This window comes from Fukomys damarensis, unplaced genomic scaffold, assembly GCF_012274545.1.
Source record: "Fukomys damarensis isolate Sample0158 unplaced genomic scaffold, DMR_v1.0_HiC HiC_scaffold_8, whole genome shotgun sequence".
In the NCBI taxonomy this organism is placed as follows: Eukaryota; Metazoa; Chordata; class Mammalia; order Rodentia; family Bathyergidae; genus Fukomys; species Fukomys damarensis.
This window is the reverse complement of record NW_022900920.1, coordinates 2291324-2313870: the sequence shown is the minus strand read 5'-3', so window position 1 is coordinate 2313870 and position 22547 is coordinate 2291324. Positions and strand designations below refer to the sequence as shown.

General features: G+C 44.7%; 2 protein-coding genes across 6 annotated transcripts in view; one reads left to right on the top strand and one right to left on the bottom strand.

The window, feature by feature from the left end:
• Positions 1-3816: 3816 nt before the first annotated feature.
• The window catches only part of Hoga1 (4-hydroxy-2-oxoglutarate aldolase 1), a 30821-nt gene continuing 12090 nt past the window's right edge, over positions 3817-22547 (bottom strand). Inside the window, exons 2-11 of one of the 5 annotated variants that reach the window (XR_004516271.1) lie at positions 21885-22013; positions 21587-21714; positions 21037-21171; positions 20672-20768; positions 18442-18575; positions 9587-10029; positions 7893-7940; positions 7282-7463; positions 6944-7022; positions 3817-4025 (exon numbers count right to left, since the gene is read on the bottom strand). Coding sequence is in view for 3 of the 5 variants with exons in the window: in XM_010620390.3 (XP_010618692.1) it covers positions 9880-10029; positions 18442-18575; positions 20672-20768; positions 21037-21171; positions 21587-21714; positions 21885-22013 (773 nt within the window). In the remaining 2 variants the exon portion in view is untranslated. Of the gene's footprint in view, positions 4026-6943; positions 7023-7281; positions 7464-7892; positions 7941-9286; positions 10030-18441; positions 18576-20671; positions 20769-21036; positions 21172-21586; positions 21715-21884; positions 22014-22547 lie in introns of those variants that run through there. The other 4 variants (XR_779460.3, XM_010620392.3, XM_010620391.3 and 1 more) reach the window with 4 other exon arrangements.
• Morn4 (MORN repeat containing 4) lies at positions 3899-6679 on the top strand. Its single transcript, XM_019206962.2, has 4 exons — positions 3899-3979; positions 5333-5447; positions 5848-5957; positions 6158-6679. The coding sequence occupies exons 1-4, from the start codon at positions 3913-3915 to the stop codon at positions 6304-6306; spliced, it is 441 nt and encodes a 146-aa protein (XP_019062507.1). The 5' UTR covers positions 3899-3912; the 3' UTR covers positions 6307-6679.

Here is a 22547-nt window from a genome sequence, read left to right as displayed (position 1 = left end):
GGTCAGGGCTAGGAGATGTCACTGACCCTCCCTCAGGCCAGGCTGTTCCACATCAGATCGTTTCCAGGCATTATCTGTGCCCAAAATGGCCAAAGTTAAAAAATACCCTTATAGGGTATTGACGGAGAACAGAAGTGTGGCAGCTATAGTTTGTTCTTCCTTCTACTCTTTAGTATATACCTCATTAGTCTAAATTGATGAATCGCTCTCTTTCAAAATGTTATTTGAGGACCAGGGACTTGGCTCAGTGGTTCCATTGCCTGCCTCGAAAGCACAAGGACCGGAGTTCGATCCCCGGTACCAAAAAGATTAAAAAATGTTATTTGAATTGGGGTGAGAGTACTTTTACACTGAGCAAAGACTTGAGAAGTTTCCATTGCAATAAGTAACGTGTGAGTTTATGTGTCTCTTTTTAACCATTTAAGGGACAAGGTCGATACATTTATGTATGTTATTTAGTCCACCTGCTGTCTCTGAAAACAGTGTATTATTTCCACTTTATAGATGTGGAGACAGTGCTCACTTCAGCAGCACACCTATATTATAGATGAGGAGACAGATTTTAGAGACACTTAAGAAGTGGCTTATCCATGGTTACACGGTGAACCAGGATTTGAACTGGGGTCTTTCAGCTGCCAGGGTCCACAATGCCACTATATGGTATTAGGGTGCAGGAGAGGACACCATAACACTAGAGTTTAAGAGCGTGGGCTGCAGAGGCCAGCTGCCAGGGTTTTGATTCTAACTTCCACATGTTAGCCGAGGGACTGCAGTGACTTTCCTTATCCTCTCTGTAGTTCAGTTTCCTCATCTGTAAAGAGGAATAAAAATACCCAGAGATTAAATGAGATAGACTATGTATAGGATAAGTGGTCAATAAATGTTAGTTCTTATTATAGTGGCATTCAAATAGCCTCTCTGGGTCTGCTCAGTGGATTATAGAGGGTTCTGCCATCTGAACTGGAGTGTAAATAACTCAGCCCTGCCCACCACCAGTTTAGAGAAAACAGATTTAATATATGTGTTGTTTTAGTTGCACATTTATTTTAGAGCATCATTTTTGTATAAAATATGCCACATTCTTGTACTGTGAGGCTGTGGAGCTTAGAATTCAGAACTTTGTCTTGTACAGCAGCTCTGGCCCCTGTGCCCTAAAGAAAAGGTACATTTGTTTTGTTGAAAATCAGTTTGGGGCCTGTGAGGACAGACTAGGCTAACTATTAATTACAAGGAATCTTTCAGTGGTGATTTGTAGCCCAGAATCTTCATACATAGTATTTCCATTTAGTGGAATAGTAGTTCATAGGCTTCAAATGAGAATCTAACAATGTCATACAAACTGCAGAGTCCCCAGCTCCAACTGTACAGAGGCTGGTTTGGTAATTCTGCATTTGGGTCTAGGAATCTGCATAGTCATCTTTTGAGAAAACACTGTGTTGCTTAGCTCTGGAAAAAGATGAAGGGTGAGCCGGGCATGGTGGCGCACGCCTGTAATCCCAGTACTCGGGAGGCTGAGGCAGGAGGATCGCTGTGAGTTCGAGACCAGCATGGACTACATAGTGAGTTCCAGGTCATTCTCAACTACATAGTGAGACCCTGTCTCAAAAAACAAAAAAAAACAACAACAAAAAAATGAAGGGTGAATAAAAAAAATCCCTACATTTTTTAAAAATGGGGATTATATTTTTAGCATGTCAAGTGATTATCTCTTTATATTTAATTAGATTTTTAAGTATCTTTACTTCCTTATAGGGTACTGTTTTGTTGAGACAGGGTCCCACTATATAATTCAGGCTGGCCTTGAACTCACTGTGGGCCAGACCAGGCTGGCCTCAAACTTTACAATGATCCCCCTGCCTCAGCCTTCCCAAGTGCTGGGATTATAGAAGTTCACCTCCATGGCCTCCCTTATAGGACATTCTTGAATGCATTCTTTTACCATCTAGCCAGTTCCCAAATGTTATTGGTGTATTTTTCCCGTTATGTATTTGTCATAGATTCCATCCCATTCCTTCTGCTCCCATCATATTGTATCCCCTAGGCCACCTACTTATACCTGTATGTCTCAGCTTTTGCTAGGTAGTAACACCCTGCCTTAAAACATAGCGGCTTCAAACAGTGCAGTACTGTTATTAGTTTGCAGCTGGGCTCAGAAGGACAGATCATGGACTTGCTTGAGTTCATTTTGTGCATCTGCAGCCAGCTGAGCGGCTGCTCCAGATGGCCTCTCATCATCCAGCAAACTAGTGTGGGGCAAAACAAGACCAAGTGCAGCAAACCTCTACTCTTAGAACCTTTGCTAATAGAGTGACTTACATAGCCAACACTGATCCAGTGGGTGAAGGAATAACCAAATTGCCTTTTGGGAAGAGGATCTGCTGTGTCACACTGCAAGGGCATGAAGAGAGGGAGAATCATTGTTATCGAATTACAACATCTCTTCCTTGTGAGCTTTGCTGACTAGGCTTCTACTACTCCAAACCCTCCTGCTTCCTGCCACCACATTCATTTTTCCTTAAATAGTGTCCCGGAGCTGGGCGTGGTGGCACACATCTGTAATCCCAGCACTCGGGAGGCTGAGGCAGGAGGATCGCTGTGAGTTCGAGACCAGCCTGGGCTACGGGCTACAGAGACCAGCCTGGGCTACATAGTGAGTTCCAGGTCAGTCTCAAATACATAGTGAGACCCTGTCTCAAAAACTAAAAAAGAAACTGTCCCAGAAACATCATGTTACTTCTGTGTTCACAGCTTCCCAAAGGCTCCCCACTGCCCTTAGCCAAAATAAACTCTTCTGCCTAGCTTTCAGAGACCAGCCTGACCTAACAGCAGAGGCTGTAGTACAGTAGAATACAACTAGCCATAACTGAGGAGGCTTGTATGCTAACCCCAGCTTGGTTACTAACAAAAAAAATATTTTTGACATAGTACTAGGGATAGAACCCACGGCCTTCACACCAAGTCGTACATATATCTGGCTCTGACACCTGGCCCTTCTTTTTTTGAGACAGGGTCTCGCTAAGTTTGCTAAATTACAAATTCAGGGCTCAAAGTTGTTATCCTAGGGCCGGGGATTTAGCTCAGTGGTTCGGTGGCCTGCCTTGCAAGCGCAAGGAAGGACCCAAGTTCATTCCCCAGTACCAAAAAAAAAAGTTGTGATCCTCCTGCCTCAGCCTGAGTGCTGGAATTATGGATATGGACTGCCATGACCAGCTGCCATCAAACATTTAACCACTCTGAGCTTCGGTTTGTTCATCTGGATTAAATCTGTGAGGTTTTCTTCGGATTTATGATTTTGGCTAAGTGTACCTATTACTCCCTAAATAAGCTCTCAACTATAATCATATCAGATTTCTGATTTTGCCACTGGACATCCCATGTTTACGTAACTCTTTGTGCTTTCAATCCCCATGTTTTCTCAACCTAGCACTACTCTTTCTTTTTTTTACTGCTCATTTTAAATTCTGCCCATCCCATGTCCTTGTTCATTTCTGCCATCCAAGTTGGCACTTACTTTATCTGTAGTACAATTCAGTGTTTCAGTTGCTGGTTAGACCGTAACCTCTTTGGGGGAAGAGATGAGATTTTATACATCAGCTAAACTCGTAATAGGTTAACCCTGCATTTCCATCCCAGGTCATAGAAAATAGGATCAGACTGAAAACTTTTAAGACAAGTAGGAGGGTAAGAGTGCTTAGGCAGAGGTGGTGGTGGTATCGGAAAGGAAGGTGTTTCACCACATGTACCCAGGGTGTTGTATACTTACCAGCCTGCTGGCCTTTTGAGAGTATCTATAAATCTTTTTGCAGTTATCTATAGTTTTTTTCCGCAGTCCATTCCTACAGCCATCCTGTGACCCTGGTTCTCCTGTTTATTTCCTACAGTTTTCAGCCTTTTCTTCTGTAAGCTGTCACCATGACCTTGACGAAAGGGTCCTTCACCTACTCCAGTGGGGAGGAATATCGTGGCGAGTGGAAGGAGGGTGAGAAGGGTCTTTGGGGGTATCCAGTGATGAATACCTCATCTGGCTAAAGGAAAATACATTAGGAAGGATAACGAACTTTACGGATCTTCATTTCCCACTGTAGGACTCAAATCTACATAGTGCTTTTCCTTTATTGTTTTCAGATTAAAGGAATTAGATAATACTGTTGTTAATCCAGCTTCCCCAAATGAGCTAAGTCTTTATAGTTCTAGATTTGCAGTGTTTTAACATCCTGTCATCCTTTTGTAATATTGTTTGGGAAATTCTTAAATAAATGCTGAGGTACCCAGCAGAGCAAAATGAATTCTTTTAGAGTGCAGAACCATTGTAATACCTTGGTCACAATGAATTTTAGGAAGTTAAAGATGATCTGGACATTAGGGCAAAGACTCAAGAGCAAATGGCATTTATTGCCTTGAATTTTCTTTCTTTGTTGTTTTGGTGTTTTTTATTTTATTTTTTTGGTACCGGGGATCAAACTCAGGACCTTCCGCTTGTGAGGCAGGCGATGGAACCACTGAGCTAAATCCCCGGCCTTGCCTTGAATTTTCTGTGACAGCTCATTATATTTGGAAGTATTCATAAGAACAGTAAAATTCTTCGTGAACCTATACAAGAAGCAGTTCAATGATGTTCACTTTGCAAAAACAGTGTGACCACTTTGAAAAGTGTCATGAATCCAGTTCTGTTAAGCCAGGAACTGCCCTGAAGGAGACTGGACTTCTGCATTGGTACAGGTGAAGGACAGGTCATGCTGTAAACATTCACACGCCCTAGTTGGTTCACATTAGATCCCTACAGCTGGTAAATTCTTGAGCCTTGAGAAGCTGCTTCCTTTCATCGTGAGCCTTTTTTCCTGCCCACACACACTTGCTATCCCCTTCAATACGGCTTTCCCTAAGAAAGACAGCCTGAGGCCTTGCCAGGCCTTCTCTGCCCACCAAAAGAACTTCCTCACTCTGTATTAGGGAGATAATTGCTCCCCCAGCTTCTTGCTGAGATTTCTGGTCTGCTTAGTGAGTAAGCACAGCCCTACTGATGGAACAGAGAGCTCCATTTCCCCATTTATATTTATATATATATATATTTTTTTTTTATTTATTTTTTTTTTTTTGAGACTGGGTCTCACATATCATTCATACTTAGAGAGACCTGCCCCAAATCTGATTGTGACTTCCAGTGGGAGGTACCAGGAGCCAGCTTTTATTGGTGCTTGACTCTGCCCTGCTAAAGCCATCACTTCTTTTCTTTTGTGGTTAGGGTGATAGAAAAGATGGGATGCTAGGCAAGCGGGAAAGGATCCTGAAGCTGCCACATTCCAACCTAGCACCTGTCCTTCTCTTTGCTCAGGCCGCAGACATGGCTTTGGTCAACTGCTGTTTGCAGATGGTGGCACCTACCTGGGTCATTTTGAGAATGGGCTTTTTAATGGCTTTGGGGTACTGACCTTCTCAGATGGCTCACGGTAAGTATTAGATTATTCCTTTCTGTCTTTAAACTAGGAAGGCTCTGATATAAAAACAGAACATTGGTAAATATCTGGTCAACCCTGAGCTGCTCCTAGGCCCTGCAGAAAACAGACAAGGAATAAGCAGCTTTTTGGTTACCTTTCATATAGACCTAAAATTTGCAAGGTCAAGAAAGTAAGTGACCTCCACCAGCCTCCATTCACTTAGCCTACATTCTCTCTCTGACTCTCCTCTGCTGGCTGGGAATGGAACAGATCGGGTGGGGGAGCTCTGAGCTAAGCAGAATAATCTCTGCTTCTTGGCATTATTAACTGACACATATTGTCAGCTGCTTGACTCAGTTAACCAGCACAGCTGACTTGCCCAGAAGAGGCTAACATCTTGGTGTTTCTGCAGGTATGAGGGGGAGTTTGCCCAGGGCAAATTTAACGGCGTTGGAGTCTTCATTCGACATGACAACATGACGTTTGAGGGAGAATTTAAAAATGGCAGAGTAGATGGTTTTGGTAAGTTGCAGCCCAGCAGGATGGGTGACAAGGGAGCATATTATGGGTGGAAATATGTCTTTTAGTTTTAATTCTCCTGTAGCTGTCTAGCAGTCTGTCGTGATCATGCCCTAATCCACTGAACTCACTGAGTACTCCCGCGAGTCTTCTTCAGCCGTCCCTGAGACATTAATTCCACCGTCATGTTTTCCTCCTGAAAGGCCTGCTCACTTTTCCTGATGGTTCTCACGGAATACCCCGTAACGAAGGTCTCTTTGAGAACAACAAGCTTCTGCGGCGTGAGAAGTGTTCTGCAGTGGTCCAGCGGGCCCAGAGTGCCTCCAAGTCAGCCAGAAATCTCACTGCCTGAGGGGGCACTGGGCTCATCTGGGAAAGTGTCCGTAAATCCAGTGCTCCCATTGTTCACTTGAAGTGAACCAGCAAACGAGATCTGGGAGGAGATGAGGAGAGAATGACCAGGGAGCCAAGCCTGTGATGTGCTCCTTCACCTGCCAACCAAGAACTGGATCACAGAAAAGTACTGACAGGTTTGATCCAAACAGTAGCAGTTGGTAGCAGTTCTGTCTTTCCCTGACCCTCAGTGTAGAGAACACAGGAGCTAGATTTTCTTACTTGTTGGCTTTCCCTGTTCCTAAAACTTTAGCTCTTAGTGCAGACCTGCTGCAGCCTTCCCTCTGTTTGCTGCCAAGCGATTCACACTGTCTATTTTGCCTGCATCTGGGGCAGCTGCTCCTAGCCTATCTTAGAGCTAGTGCTCTCTGCTGAAAAATAAGGAAGAAGACGGAGTGGCTTAGACAGAACAGGAGTCCTGTGAAAGTCAAGGCCAAAACTTTCTTTACGTTACCCCCTTGTTTGCTGCAGTGGGATTCTGGTTCCAGGCTCCCGCTTTGATCAGAGTGGTCTTCACCTGTGCTCACTTGTCCCGTGAAGGATTGGATAACAGTGTTATTTTCTTCCCCCTTCACTTTATAAGCCATCTTCCTTACCTGAGTTATGGCAGATAATCCAGTCTGCCTCTCTCCTATTTGTGCCTCTCTCCTTTCTTGTACATCAGACGGGATCCCTCTATGGGATAATCAAGACAGAAAGTGATATAAGGGTAATCTTACAACATATATTCATCACTCGCCCCAGGGCAAGGGGCAGACATATCCAAACCACTTCAGGCCCTCCCAGAGAGATACCTGAATCCCACAGAAGGCTTTTACCAACAGGTGTTTTTTTCCCCCCAGGGGGTAGGTAGACTTACCCCAACCCCTTGGTTGTAGGTAGACTCGGACCCATCCTAGGGCTACAGTGAACTAAAAGAATACTGGCTCCTCACCGTTGGTTCATGGTGACTCTTCCTCCAAAAGCCATGGCCCTCAGGCCTGGGTTGGGTTTTGGCAAGTAAGATCCCTGGAACCTGGACACACACCCCAGCTCTTATCCTTACACTGAATCTCCCTCAGCAGCAGACTATGCGGAAATTATAGCCGTGTGCCTCTATTTATTCTTTGAAGTGTACTGTAGAAACAAGTGTTTATAAGAATAAACAGATCACCAAAACTGCCTAGTCATAGTTTTCATGACTTTCTTGCCCAGTATCCTCAGAATATCAGCCCATTTGCTATTTTGAAAAGTGCATCAGAGTGGGATTGTCAGTGGCTCTGACACTGACGTGTACACCGTACTATATAAGGCCATCCGATTCCTAGAGCCTCCTTAGAGTAGAAGGCATAACCTTTTATTTTAAATCAGACTGCCCCAGGTTACTGAGCTAGTGAATGGCAGAGCTGGGCCTGGTTTCTATCCTAGTCCTTCTGGTTCACCTCCCTTTCTGCTGGAGTCCTCTCACCCTGAGTATCACTGGGATCAGTTATTGCCAGTCCTGCTGATGACCTTAGGCGAGTCAGTGCCCATCTCTAACAAGCAGAGCAGTAGAACATCACTTACCGTGCAGCCCATTCACAGGTACAGTCTTATTCAATCCTCTTTCTGCCCCTGGGAGAAAAATGTGAGTATCATCTCCTCATTACAGATGAGGCTCAGAGAAATTAGTCACACCCCCAGTGTCCAGTAGGCAAGAAGAGGTGGATTAGATCCTAGAATCTAAACCCAGGTCTAGGGCTGGGGATTTAGCTCAGTGGTTCCAGAGTCTGCCTCGCAAGCGCAAGGACCCGAGTTCGATCCCCAGTACCACAAAAAAAACAAACAAAAACTCTACCAAAACTCAGTTCTTGAAGCCTAGAGGCTAAACTCTTAATCTGTACACTAATCTGCCTCCCTAGTCCTAACCGCCCCCCAACTCTGATTGTCCTCTGAGCCTAGCTTTTCTGGAAGGTGCTGATGAGAGGTCAGTGGCCAAGTCCCAAACTTTAGTGCCATCAGATGCCCAGTTTCAGTTTCAGGTTATCTTTTATAGTTTTCTCTACCCTAAATAAAGATTTATTTACCTTTCTTTTTACCTCCCCCCACCCCAAGCACTGGGGGTTGAACCAGAGCCGTTGAACTGACCTAATTTCCAGTCTATTTTTTTCTTTTTTTAATTGTTGTTTTTGGAGACAGTGTCTCACTATGTTCTAAGCTGGCTTCAAACTTGCTATGTAGGCCACAATGGCCTTAAACTCACAACCTTCCTGCCTCAGCCTCCCTAGTGCTGGGATTACAGATATGTACCACCAAGTCCAGTTTACCTTTTTAAATTTTTTATTTATTTTTAAAAACTTTATTTTTGAGACAAGATCTCACGATGTAATTCAGACTGGCCTTGAACTCATTATGTAGCCCAGGCTGCCCGTGAACTTGTAGAAGCCATCCTGCCTCAGCCTCCCTAGTACCAGAGTAACTTTTCTTTTAATGATATTTTAAAAAATTATCTCAGTTTTTCTGCCACTGGTCACATACTACCGCCAAACAGGGATAAACATTTTGGAGAAAGCAGCCTCTTTAACTCGTGTGCTAAGTGTTGCACAGGTTTACTTCGTCAGTCTCCCATTTGAAACCATTAAGCCTTTCCCAGGCCCCCACTAATCTAATGGTTGTTTGCTCACTGTTGTCAGGGCCTCTCTCAGCTCCGCAGAGCTGGAAAAAGGCAGGCCATGAGCGCTCCATTACCTCTAAGAGTATTCTTGATATCTGGCCTGGAAACCTGGTACATGACTACACTAGTTTTACTTGTTAAACTTTATTATAGTAACAACATGATTATTTTTAATAAAAACAGTGCTTACAGACAAGAAGATGGCCCTGTCCCATGCCAAGTCCCCTTAGGTGTTTCAGACCTGGACTGGTTCAACTCATCTTCTAGAATGTAGACCAGGTGTTTATCCACCAGATGTCATTATTTACCAGCCTGACAAGCCACTAGGATGTCTGTGCACTGAATGGTGAGAATCAAAGCTAGCAACAAGACGGTGAATAAAAATAGGTTTAGGGCATTGTGACTGGAATGCAATTTGGGACCTTCCAAAGAACAACATTTTCCTGATCAGATTTCCTAACCTGCTGCACCCTCTGGAAGGAGTCAGAATTTTCATTTTTTGGAATAGCCCTGACTTCCAACTGCATAGTGCTAGACTCAGGCCTGTAGCTCCAAGTCTGCCATCCCTTCAATATCCAATTCCCTATGGCCCTATTGCCCCTCTTACCTTTCCCTCAGCTCCCAGGTTTCTGAGCCTCGGGGCAGAGGAAAGCATCCACAGTGCAGAGGCAAGTAAGAGATTGCTCCTTCCTACTCTGCAAATCCCAGGGACTCGGCACTAGGACATAAGTGTGAGAAGTCACACACAGACTAGCAAATGTGAACAGGGCAGATTGCACGGGGCTGCCTAGTGAAAGGCCACCTGGAGGACTGGGGGGTGAGCTGCTGGTCCCTCCCCCTCTTCAGGCTGCGGGAGCCAGGGTAGACAGAGGGCTCGGGCCAGGTACGTCCTGCCCGCCTTCAGAGCCAGCCATTGCAGCTGAAATCCACTCGCAGGGCCTCCTCGTCAGCAGAGCTCAGCCCCTGCAGGGGGCCTCGGCAGGGACCTCCGTAGTAGCCAAACCAGTCCATGGCTTTCTTCAACCCTGGGATTCCAAAGCGCCTGGTCACCTAGGAAGGAGGGCCCGTTATAGGAGATTGCAGAACCATCTGCATATGCCTTCCTAGGACCCAGACCTCTGTCACTTTTAGAAATTTGGAGTTTCTACCTCCACCCGCAGTGAAAGAACTCTACCAAATCTGTAGCATCCAGGGTAGATTGGAATTCAAATTTACAGACCAGAAAGCAGGTCAGCAATAGTAAAGTGCAACAACCTCAAATTGAGGAAGAAACCTGCCTCCATCGGTTTTAGGAGAAAAAAGCTACCACTACAGGAAAGAGAGATTGAGCCCTCGGCCTGGGACAGAAGGGAGCAAGTTCTAGGTACTACATCGTGTCTTTAGCATGGTTCCCTAGAACTTTTGCCAGAACACAGCAGGACTGGGAAGTCAGGAGGAGAACACACCTCTGACAGCCTCAGGCAGAACCCCTCACTCCCCTGACATCAGGGTCCCTCCTCACCCTGTTTAAATGCTCTCATGGGAAAAACTGCATCATTATCCAAATAAGTTTTTTTGTTTAACTGTACGTCATGTCCTTATTATTTGAGCTAATTTTCTTACCCCAAAGGTGAGGGGGCCAGACAACATGATATGTAAGAGCCTGTCTAGTATAGTGGAAGACCTAAAGTTACTGTTATAATTTAAAATCATGCATGGAATTTTACAGAATAAATGAAGGATCAAGGTTCTTTGTTTTTCATACAGCAGTTGGTTATTTCATACTGATCAGAAGTGTTAGATGAATCTTTCCCTACCTAAAAACTAAGAAAGAAATCATTAGTTAGTAGAGGTTTATTTGGAGGGAAGGTTAGAAATATGGATTTCATGAAGGGTAAAAATAATGAGGTCAAGCCGGGCCTCTTGGTGGCACACGCCTGTAATCCCAGCACTCAGGAGGCTGAGGCAGGAGGATCACTGTGAGTTCAAGACCAGCCTGGGCTACATAGTGAGTTCAGGTCAGTCTCAACTACATAGTGAGACCCTGTCTCAAAAAAACAAAAAAAATAAAAAATAAAAATGAGTTTGTTTGGGGTGGGAAGGTAGGCTGGGAATCAGTAATGAATGACTAGTAACTCTTCACTACTAGAGACTAGTGGGCTTTTTTTTTTTTTTTTTTAGTACTGGGGATCGAACTCGGGCCCTTGCGCTTACAAAGGTAGGTGGCAAAACCACTGAGCTAAATCCCTGGCCCTAGTGGGCTTTTTTTAATCACTGGCTTTTAAAAATTTTTATTAGTATATGTTACAGTACATAATGGAAACTGGTACATGTATATAACACATCTTAACTCTTTTTCCTCCCTTTTTCCTCCCTTTCCTTCTCCCTTCCCTCCTTCTCTTGTTCCCCTTCCACCAGTAGGCTTTAGTAAGCCTGGATTTTTGTTCTTGGAACGTGTAGTAAATCACCCTCCTCCCAGGCCTAGTCCCACCCATGATCCTCTTAATAGCCTGAGTTTTTTACCCCAAATCTCTAGAGATACCTAGGGGAGGGAATAAAACCAAGTGGTGCCAAGAGAAAAGCTTATTACTCCTGTGGGTTTCTGAAGGTTTCTGGTACCCTCTTCAGACCCTGACTGTTTTGGTGGTAAAGTCTAGAAAGGCCTAAATATAGCTGGAGGCTGGCTGGGTGAGAAGGTAGAGGAGGGACATTGTGTCCAACCGGGGCAAGGCAATAAGCGTGACCTCAGACTGCTCTTGGGGTGTCTGAGCCTACAGCCCAGGCATTCCTGAGCGTGTGCCTACCCAGAGCTGGCACAAGAGGGCACAATACAGAGTGAGGCAGAAGGGTAAAGCACAGAGGCTTCCTGCCTTCCCAGGAACAGCCAAAGCTGCTTGTCTATAAAATGAAGTGAGAAGTACACCTACCCATAGAGATGTCCCAGATCAGATAAGATAAATACCACTAACATTAAACCCATCCCCAGGGCCCTGAAAATACTGTCCCCTCTTGTCCTGGTGGGATGTGGATCCTGGGGCCTGTTCTTTCTCAAGTGGATTGATTGAGTGGGAGAACCGAGGCCCTGCCCTGTGGAATGTCCAGTTGTTCAGAGCCACCTATGCCCTCGTGGGCTTAGCTGAAAGGCCCTCAATTCAGCAAGTTCTTACAAGCTATTTATAGTGTCTGATCCTGGGAGAAGCCCCACATCCAGGAAGACTCATGCTTTCCCCTCAGCTGTCCTTTCTCTAAAGCTGAGCTAATCTGCCCCTTTGAAGTAAGGATATAAACTATGAGGGAGGCCTAGAGCCCACCCACCAGTTTATCCAGACACAGCACTGTTAAAGAGCTCTGTCGTGTGTAACCTGGATTATGGTGAGGCTAGCAAGTACTTGTTTTCGATATAAAACTTAAGGAGAAGCAAAAAACCCTCAATATCAAAGATATGTCAATACAATATTTTTTAAGTCAAAATTTAATGCAGACAAATCTATGGTGAGCAATTTTAAAGAGAGTATTTAACAGAGTCCTACCCTGCCGTATTATAGTTTGAGTCAACAGTTAGCATGTGTGTCCCTATATATGTGGTTTTTGTATTTAAAAAATTTTTCCATAGAAGTAGATTTGGGAAAAAGAACATTTTAGTGAGTTTTCTCCCAGGAAAGTAAATTTATATAGATTATGGATTCTGTTTTTGGTGTACATAAAAGACTTAAACCCAAAATAATACTGTGAGGTTTTTTTTGGTTTGTTTGTTTGTTTTGGTTTTGTGGTACTGGGGATTGAGCCCAGGGCCTTCACACTGAGCTACATCCCCAGCCCTTTTTAAAAAAATTTATTTCAAGACAGGAGCTTGCTGAATTACCCAGGCTTCACTCAAATTTGTAATCCTTTCCCAGAGTGCTGAGATAGCAGGCCTGCATCACCATATCCACCTACTGTTTTTTATACCCACACTACTTTAATGTTTGGGGGGTGGATTTACCATTTGGAAAATACTTACGAGTTTCCACTTTCAGGAAGATAGAGTAAAGGTACTTATCCCTATTCTCCGCAATAAATACAACTAAAAAGCTTGGACATTGTATAAAAAATAGAGATAAGAAGACTCTGAAAGGTAGCAAGGAGACCAATCAGGGACCTCAGGCCACAAGGAACAACACAGTGGCAAGCTCTTAGCCCAGACTTGGAGCTAAAGCCAACAATCATGAAATGCCAACAGGCACAGACAATAAACATCCCAATAAAGGCCAGTTCTATCTCTCTCTCTAAAAGACCAGGAAAGGAAAAGTCTACCACAGCAAGATGTAAAAGTTTTAGATGATAATAATTTTCTACTCCAGCCAAACACCATGGAATAAACAGTGGCCCCCACTACCCAGGCCAGCCCGGGGGGATAAAGAAGCCTGAAGTGTCACCCTGTTCCTGTGCCCAGCTGGACACTGTCAGAGGAGGCCCAGTGGAGGAGAGTCAGGACTCTTAGTACTGCCCACCCTTAAAGAGGCCACCACTGGCCATCCACTGCTCCCCTCACTAACACCTGCCACCAGATACTTAGTGATGTCAGTAGAAACTACGTGGAGAGCAGTAAGGAAGCACTCTCCCCTCCAGCCGGGGAGGTATCAGTAGAAGCCTATCCCTAAGGCCTCCTGCAAAGGGGGTTGGTTTGTTCATTTGTTGATTTTTGAGGTGCTGGTGATCAAACTGAGAACCTGCATGCTAGGAAATGCTCCACCACTGAGCTACATCACTGGCCTGAGAAGTGTATTTTTTAACTCCTAAAGAAGAAATCTCCAGACCCTGATAGTTTCAACTGAAGAATTCTACAAAATATTTTAAGAAGATTTAATACCAATTCTAGTCTTATCCAGAAAATAGAAGAGGGGGGAATACTTGCCAATTCAGTTTGGGAAGCTGTTAGTATCCTGATACCAAAACCAGAAAAGAAATAAAAGTGAAAGAAGATAAAGAAAGAACCACGAATTGTAGCATGCACTTGTACTCCCAACACTTGGGAGGCTGAGGCAGGAAGATTGCTGAGAGTTTTAGGTCAGCTTGGTCTACATAGTAAGTTCAAGGCCAGCCTAAACTATATAGCAAGACCCTGTCTCAAAAGAAAAAAAAAAAAGGGCCAGGGATTTAGCTCAGTGGTGCCGCTGCCTGCCTGGCAAGCGCAAGGACCCAAGTTCGATCCCTGGTACCAAAATTAAAAAAAAAAAAGAAAGAAGAAGAAAGTGACTAATATTCCTCATCAATACAGAACAGAATACCAGTAAGCTCAATAAAAAAAATACAGAACACAAAAATCCTTAACACATTAGCAAATGAAATTCAGCAATATGTCAAAAGAATTATATACCATCACTAAATGAGATTCAGTCCAGGAAATCAAATCTGTCAAATATTTGAAAATTAATATAATGTACCATATTAACAGGGTAGAGAAGATAGTCACACGATCATATCAATACAGAAAAACATTTAACAAAATTCAACACCCATTTGCAACTTTAAAATTTAGAGAACTAGGTATAGAGAGGAACTTGCTCAACTTGATAAAAAGCATTTACAAAAACTTAAAGCTAGAAATAGATATATGATATGATTAACTGTATAGAAACTGCAAGGAATCTACCAAAAAAACACTACTAGGACTAATAAGCGAGTTCAGCAAAGTCACAGGATATGAGAAATATGAAAAAAAAAATCAATTATGAGCCACCCATGGTGGTAAATGCCTATAATCCCAGTTCTTGGAAGGCTGAAGCAGGGGGATCTTGAGTTCAAAACCAGCCTGGACTACATAGCAAGACCCTGTCTCAAAAAAAAAAAAAAAGTCAATTGTGTTTTAAATACTAGCAATGGTGGTTAGTGATTTTCATATGGATAATATAACTTAAAATCTATTTTCAATCACTCAAAACATATGAACTATGTAGGTATACATTTCTCAAACAGGATTTTGCCAAATACTACAAAATACTGAAGAAAAAATTTTAAAAAGTGATTTAAATAAATAGACATTACCAAGGGCCAGGAATGTAGCTCAATGGTTCTGACTTTGATTCCCAGTACCCAAAAAAAAAAAAAAAATCCAGAACAAGGATTGGAAGATAACAGTAAGGATGTCAACCATCCTCATCTTATATACCAGTTTAACAAATTCCTATTAAAATTCAGCAAAATATTTTTTGTATGGACAAGATTATTCTAAAATGGGTATGGATGGCAGAGGAATTAGACCAACTAACACAATTTTGGGAAGAAAATTTATTTTAAGACTTTTATAGAGCTATAATAATCAAGTCAGTGGTACTGTAGAGGAACAGACAAGACACATAGATCAATGAGAAGAGAGAATCCAGAAATAGACCCCCACAAATATGCCTCATAGATTTTTTAACAAAAGTGTAAAAGCAGTTCAATAAAGGAAAGACACCTTTTCCAACAAATGTTGCTGGAGCAAATGGGTATTCAAAGGAAAAAAAAGACCCAAGTATAAGATAACTGCCTTGAAATGACTGTCGCCATTTTGGTTAGCGACCGCCATTTTATACCTTAAATTTCCATTTCCTACATGACACGTCATCGTCTGTAAGCAAAACTGAAGCACGAGCAAGGCTTGTCCATACAGGGAATGGATCACTAATGACCCCTGAGTGGCCGCCCGCGCAGCTGATGCAATTCCCGACCCCCTTACACCAGCCCTCCATATAACCAAGCCCCTTCCACCCAGCTCTCTCTCTCTTCTTCTTCCTCCTTTGCCGAGTAGGCCACTGTGCTGCAGCAACTCTACAATAAATCTCTCATACAGCTCTGTTGGTGTGTGGAGTGATCTTTGGCAGGCGCTGGCTTCTTTCACCAAGTCTCACACTTTAAAAGATTAACTCAAAATGGGTCACAAAAGCGTAGAATATAAAACTAAAATTTTGAGGGGAAAAATAAAATTTCATGATCTAATGCTAAGCAAAGAATTCTTAGACTCGATACCAAAAGTATCATTCATAAAGGAAATAATAATAAATTGGGTTTCATCAAAGCTTAAAATTTTTGCTTGGCAAAAAGCCTATGAAGAGAATGAAAAGATAAGCTACAGACTGGAAGGAAATATAAATCACATATCTAACACAGGACTAGTTTCCAGAAGATACGAAGTTTTGTTTTTATATTTTATATTTTTCAAGACAGAACAGGGTCTCCTAATTCAGGTTGGTTTGAACTCCCTATGTAGCCCAGGCTGGCCTCGAACTCACAGCGATCCTCATGCCTCAGCCTCCAGAGTGCTGGGAATATATTACAGGCATGCACCACAACACCTAGCCAAAGAACTTTCGTTCTTTTTTTTTTTTTTTTTTTTTAGTACCGGGAATGGGGATTGAACTTGGTCCTTGTGCTTGTGATGCAGGCGGTGGAACCACTGAGCTAAATCCCCAGCCCAAACCAAAGAACTTTCAAAACTCAGCAGTAATCCGGTTAGAAAATAATCAAGGGAAAGACTAGCCCATTGAGGCTTTTCTTTTATCTTGATTGTAAAGTATAAGTTTAGAATGTGCAAGGCCCTGGATTGGATCCCCCTTGGGCCAAAAAAGAAAAGAAATGGGCAAGAGGCATAAACAGATAATTGAGTGAAAAGAATATGACAAATTAACGCATTAAAAAATGTTCAGTATTAGCCATCCGGGAAATGCAAATTTAAACTACAATGAAATGTTACTATACCCTATCAGAAAGGCTCGAATAAAAAAGGTATACATCTACATCAGTGTAAATATAAAATGGTACAGTCATTCTAGAAGACATTTCAGCAGTTTTGGGGTTTTTTTTGGAGGGGGGTTTTGTTTTTGTTTTTGTTTTGAGACAGGGTCTTACTATGTAGTTGAGACTGACCTGGAACTCTATGTAGCCCAGGCTGGTCTCGAATTTACAGTGATCCTCCTGCCTCAGCCTCCCAAGTGCTGGGATCACAGGAGTGCGCCACCACACCCAGCTTCAACAGTTTCTTGAAAAGCTAAACATACTGGGTGTAGGCCATACTGTGAGGTGGAGGCCAGTCTGGGCTAAGAAGTGAGTTCAAGACCAGCCTGAACTACACAGGAAGACACTGTCTAAAAAAAAAAAAAAAAGCTAAACATGCAACCAACCATCATACTACCTATAATCACACTGTTGGTATTTATCCCAGGAAAAGCATAGTCACACAAAAACCTGTACACAGCTGTCCATGGCAGCTTTAAATAGCCCAAAGATAGGAAACAACAAAGCTCCCCTGCAATGGGTGAATGTTTAAACAGGTGTGGTATAGCCATTCCCTAGACTACTACTGAGCAACTAAAAGAAATTACTATTGATCATACAACCCAGATAAATCTCAGAGAATTATGTTCAGTGGAAAAAAGCCAATTCCAAAAGTTGCATATTATACATTTCCATATAGTATAGTCTTCAACAGACAAAATTATAAAAATGGTGAACATAAGGGCCAGGGATTTAGCTCAGTGGTGCATCGACCTGCCTTGCAAACCCAAGGTCCTGAGTTTGATCCCCAGTACCCCCCCCAAAAAAGGTGAATATTTTCAGGTTGCCAGGAGTTCAGGGGGGTGGGTCTAGGGCTGAGTAGGTGTGGGTATAGGAGGGTAACATGAGGGACCCTTGTGGCAATGACAGTAATATATCTTTTGGCTGGATTGATGGCAGTGTCCTATATCCTATCCAATGTGGTGAAATTCTTCTATAAACATACTGTATAAGATGCTACCATTGGGAGGAAAGTTCATAAATTAATGCCTGTTTTATCTCTTACAACTGCATATGAATCTGTATCTGGATAAAAAGTTTAACTGAATATGTATTTTTTTTTCTTTTTTCTTTTTGCCTCAGACTTCAAAATGGCTTTGATACTGGTCATCATTTTGGGGTTGTTTTTGTTTTGTTTTGTCTCCCCCACCCCAATGTTGAGGATCGAACCCAGGGCCTCATACATGATAGGCAAGCACTGTATTACTGAGCTACATCTTCAGCCAGCATTCGCTCTTAAATGCTTTTCCTTGACTTGCCCAACATAGAACTGAGGTACATGGTCTGACTGCAGGGTAGATTATTTGAAGATAGAGCTGTGCTGGAAAATATTGACCTGAATATCTTCAGCCTTCCAGCTCCTCCCAATTATTCTGATTTTCAGGATCTGGCTGTTCGAGAGCTGCTTTCAAAAGCTCACGGAGAGTCCCAGGGTTACTTATGTCACAGTTACTGGGGAGGCCTGTTCCACTGCATATTTAAAGGACCAGGATTTTATCCCCCACAGGGATTCTAATACCTAAACTTGAGAACCAACTGGCTCAACTTTGTCTGCAGCCAAGATTTTCTGGAGCGGCACAAGGCGTTCCCACAGTGAGATGTTCTTTAAAAGGATTTTGTGAAAGGGAAGGGCCTGAACCGGGACCCTGTGCCAGCCCGGGCTCCCACTCCCCAGCTGGCTTGGGAGCTTACCGCAGTATTGGGCTCGATGAGGCGGAGCTGTAGCTTCTGGGCGGCCTCCCATTGCCCCGTGAGGCAGAGTCGCTCCAGCTGGCATACCTGGGCCCCCAAGACATTGGCCAGGGCACACACGCCGCCCACAGCTCCTGTCCAGAGTAAGGAACGGATTGTTTGCCAGAGTCACTTCGCACAGAGACTCCCAAGCCCTGGTCCCTGAACCTCTTCATCCTGGAACATAAGATGTGAATTTCTATGCCACCGTTGACCACGTCAAAAGTCATGCTCTGTGAATCCAAGTACACATTTCCAGAGAGAAAAAGCTGCTTCTTTGTTCAAAATAGAGTCCCACGGGCTGTCTGTGAAGAGCAGGGAAATGAGCCCAGGGGGCCTCCTCACCCCTTCTAGAGTCAGGTCCTGGCTGCTCTCTGACCTCTTTCTTTATCCAGCAGCCCTCTGACTCATTAGTTCCGGAAGGGTCTGCAGCAGCTTCGAGCTTGAGCGCTCCCGAAATTTTTTCCCCCAGGGGAATTCATCCCGGCCTGGAGGTGGGGGTGGGAATTGAGGAAGAGGAGTGGAGAGAGCTCAGGCACAGAGTCAGAGACTGAGCATTTCCTCTTACTGGCCGCATCGTCTTGGACAAGTTACACTATAGTCCTCTTCTCATCTGGATAGTGAAAATGTTGGCTGTGACCTCGGAAACCTCAGCCATCTCGGCCAGCCCCTGAGAGTGACTCTAAGGGTACTTGGGAATGACCCCAAGTACAGGGGCCTCGGGACTGGAAGGAAAACAGTTACCCTTTATAGAATACCTACTGTGTAGCTGGCATTATGGCATACACAAGACTGATGCTCTCTAATCCTCACAGTACCTCTTTGGGTTCAGAGAGATTGTGTGCATTACCCCGTGTTACTGAATGAGTAAATGGCCAAGCTGAGATTCCACCACAGATATCCCTACCTCCAGAGCCTGTGCTCTTTCCATCTACCCCACTCTCAAGAAGGAGGTGGAAATGGGTCCCCTCTTGTCCTGTACTTTAGAGATTGTGACATGGCAAAAGGAGTATGTGCAAAGACATAGCAACAGGCCAAAGTCTGCGGAGACCAGAGGGAATAGGAACCAGTGTTATCCCTGCAGTACAGTAAGTCCCAGGCTTTTAAATGAGTTCCATTCTGATAGAACATTTCTAAGTCAGATTCATTCATAATCCGACAAAGTGAGTCTTACACAGTACACCTGTGAATCTTACACAGTATATCTGTGAAAGTTCACAACTTGAATGTTCGTAAGTCAGGGACTTACTACCCTGGAAAAGTCACTCAAAGCTAAACTTCCTAGGGTTTTGGCTAAAGGGAGCAGATGCTGCCCTCCACTTTTATTCTCCAGGGTTCAAATCCCACCTGAACCCAATGACCTTGACCCAAAACACATGAGAGCAGTTGGTACAAGTAACTTTGTTAGAATCAAATCAGGCAGCTGAAGACCCCAGGTCTAGCCCTGCAGGTCTGACAGCGCATTTTGGTTTGGGACCGGGGTGGAATGGGGTGGAATTCCCACCTAAGGGGATGCCTCAAGATCTCTGCCCCAGAGATTGATTTGCAAGGTGAAAGTAGAGAAGTTAATGTTTTTTTTCCTGAGGCAGAGTCTCACCATGTAGTCCAGATGGGCCTTAAACTCACTATGTACCCCAGGAAAGTCTCAAACTTGTGATGATCCTCCTGCCTCAGCCTCTTGAGTACTGGTATTGAGTGCTGCCACACCTGGCCCGGAGGAGCTAAATTTTTCCCCCTCATGGTACTGGGGATTTAGCCTAGGGCCTTCACACTCAGCTATATTTCCAGATCTTTTTCTACTTTTTGAGATGAGGTCTCATGAAATCATCAAGTTGGCCAGGCTAGGATCAACCTTGCAATCCTGAATCAGCCAGGTGCATGTGCTGGGATCACAGGCATGCACCACCATCCCAGCTTGAAGGAGCTAAATTTGTCATCTAAGCAGAACCTGGGGCTTAGAACAACCTTTAGGCATCCCTACTATAGCCCAGGGGTTGTACAACACCACCCTCCTGTACCCAATAAGGTTATTCACAAGTACCCGGTGTCAGAAAAGAAAGCAGGTGGGCAGCTTCCTAGATAAGCATCCTCTGCAGATCTCGCCCTGGCCTTCCCAGTCTCTCCCAGCAGACCCTGCTGGCTGGGTGTATCTTGGCCACCCGTGGCAGTTGGAAAGCAGTGGGTAACCTACCCAAGGCGTAGCTGGCCAACAAGAAACCAGCTGATCCAGCCAACACCTGGAAATCCTGCTTCCTGGTCTTGTGAACAATCAGCGCGATTCTAGTCACCTGCAACAACATACATGGTATGAGCGCTGGGCCCAGAGTTGCCCATCAGCCTGAACAGGCTGGACAAGTGCTGCAGAATGAAAGCCCGGTTCCCAGAGAGAGGCTCTCAAGTTCAGACAAAGCCCAGAGAACCCACTCAACAGAGAGAATCCAAATAGGAACCCAAGACCAACACTGATCCCAGAGCTGTGCTGAAGCGGGTAGCTGATGTGCTAGGGCTCAGAGGAAAGGAGGAGGGCATCCCAGCCTGGGAGCTGCTGCCACTCACATCGCCACCACTGTCCTTCATGCCCACGATGTTTGGGTGCTGAGAAAGCGTGACCACTGCATCCACAGGCAGGTCCAGCCCTGTGTTGGCTGGGACACTGTACAGCACCACAGGAATTGGAGAGAGGTCAGCAACCTGAGGGGAACAGAGAGAAAGGAGGAGATGGCACCCGCCTTAAGTCCTTGGAGCTGTAGTCTTGGCCCCACTGTCTCTGAACAGTTCTACCTCCTGAACTCTGAGCCGCCAGTGCTGCAGACCCTGACTGCAGCTACTATATAATGATGGAAAATATCTATTGAGTGCTATCTACATTACATGGTAGACACAACTCAGAATCCTTTGTGTCCCAGATCTCATTTAAACCTCAACAATCACTGTTTCTCCCTTTTTAGAAGCGGAGGAATCAGTGACACAGCAGCCCAGGGTTAGACAGCCGGTATATGGTGGTTGTGTCCCATAGCTGCCTTTCACATAAAGCAGACTCTCCACTCAGCTTCTCAGATCTCCTCTTGATGCCAGGCCTCTGACCCGTGCCCACCCTCATACCCACCTTGGTGTAGTGGTGAATGAGGGCAGTGCTGTTCATACGGCCACGGTAGTAGAACGGGGTCACCACCATGACAGCGTCAGCTCCAACCTGCGCCATGCTGACAGTCATCTCCACGGTGGCTTGAGTGGCTGCCGGAGGCAGAGCAGGAGGAAGTCTCAGTCTGGGCCAAGACACCGGGACAAGGAAAGGGAGGCTTGGAGTGTCCCCAGAGAGGCAGAACAAGCAGACAAAACCCAACCCCAGGGCCAGGGAGCCTGGACCCCACAGCCGGGCCACCCACTGGGCATTCAGGTCTCACACTCGCAGCCGGATCCTGCTAACAGGAGCTTGTCCTTGGGCACGACCTGGCGAACTCTGCTCACCACCTCCAGGCGCTCGCTGCTGGTCAGGAAGGGGAACTCGCCCGTGGAGCCTTGGACCACAAATCCTGCAACAGAGGCCCCATCTCAGGGACTGACACCTTCTCATCCTCTTAGGAGGGACTGGGACATTGGTGTCCAACACCCGCCAGGTTCCTTCACCCCCAATACCATAGCTTTCCACATCTTTCCTCCCCATCCCTGTTCTGATATAGGCAGAATGTTTTCCCCAGGTGGATGACAGTCTCCTTAGTAATTTTTCTTTGTGGGAATTTTCCCCCCAGTACTGGGGATTGAACTCAAGGCCTCACACATGCTAGGCAAATGCTCTATCATTGAGCTACATCCCCAGCTTTTTTTATTTTATGAGGCAGGATCTGGCTACATTGCCCATGCTGGTCTTAAGCCTGTAATCCTCCTGCCTGAACCTCCCCAGTCATGGGGATTGCAGGCATATTGTCACCGTGACCAGCTATTTTTCTTTGTTTAACAAAACATTTCAGCCACAACAAAAAGAGTAGCGAGCAACATAATCCACACCTATATACCCACTGCCTATAGCGAAACGATGCTGATCTTCTTTGCACTTCTCATCCCGAGTC

Coding starts and splice junctions, on each gene's coding strand:
- Morn4 (XM_019206962.2), top strand. CDS start 3,913: ATGACCTTGACGAAAGGGTCCTTCACCTACTCCAGTGGGGAGGAATAT. Junction 3,980..5,332: donor TCGTGGCGAGTGGAAGGAGG/GTGAGAAGGGTC, acceptor CTCTTTGCTCAG/GCCGCAGACATGGCTTTGGT. Junction 5,958..6,157: donor TGGCAGAGTAGATGGTTTTG/GTAAGTTGCAGC, acceptor TCCTCCTGAAAG/GCCTGCTCACTTTTCCTGAT.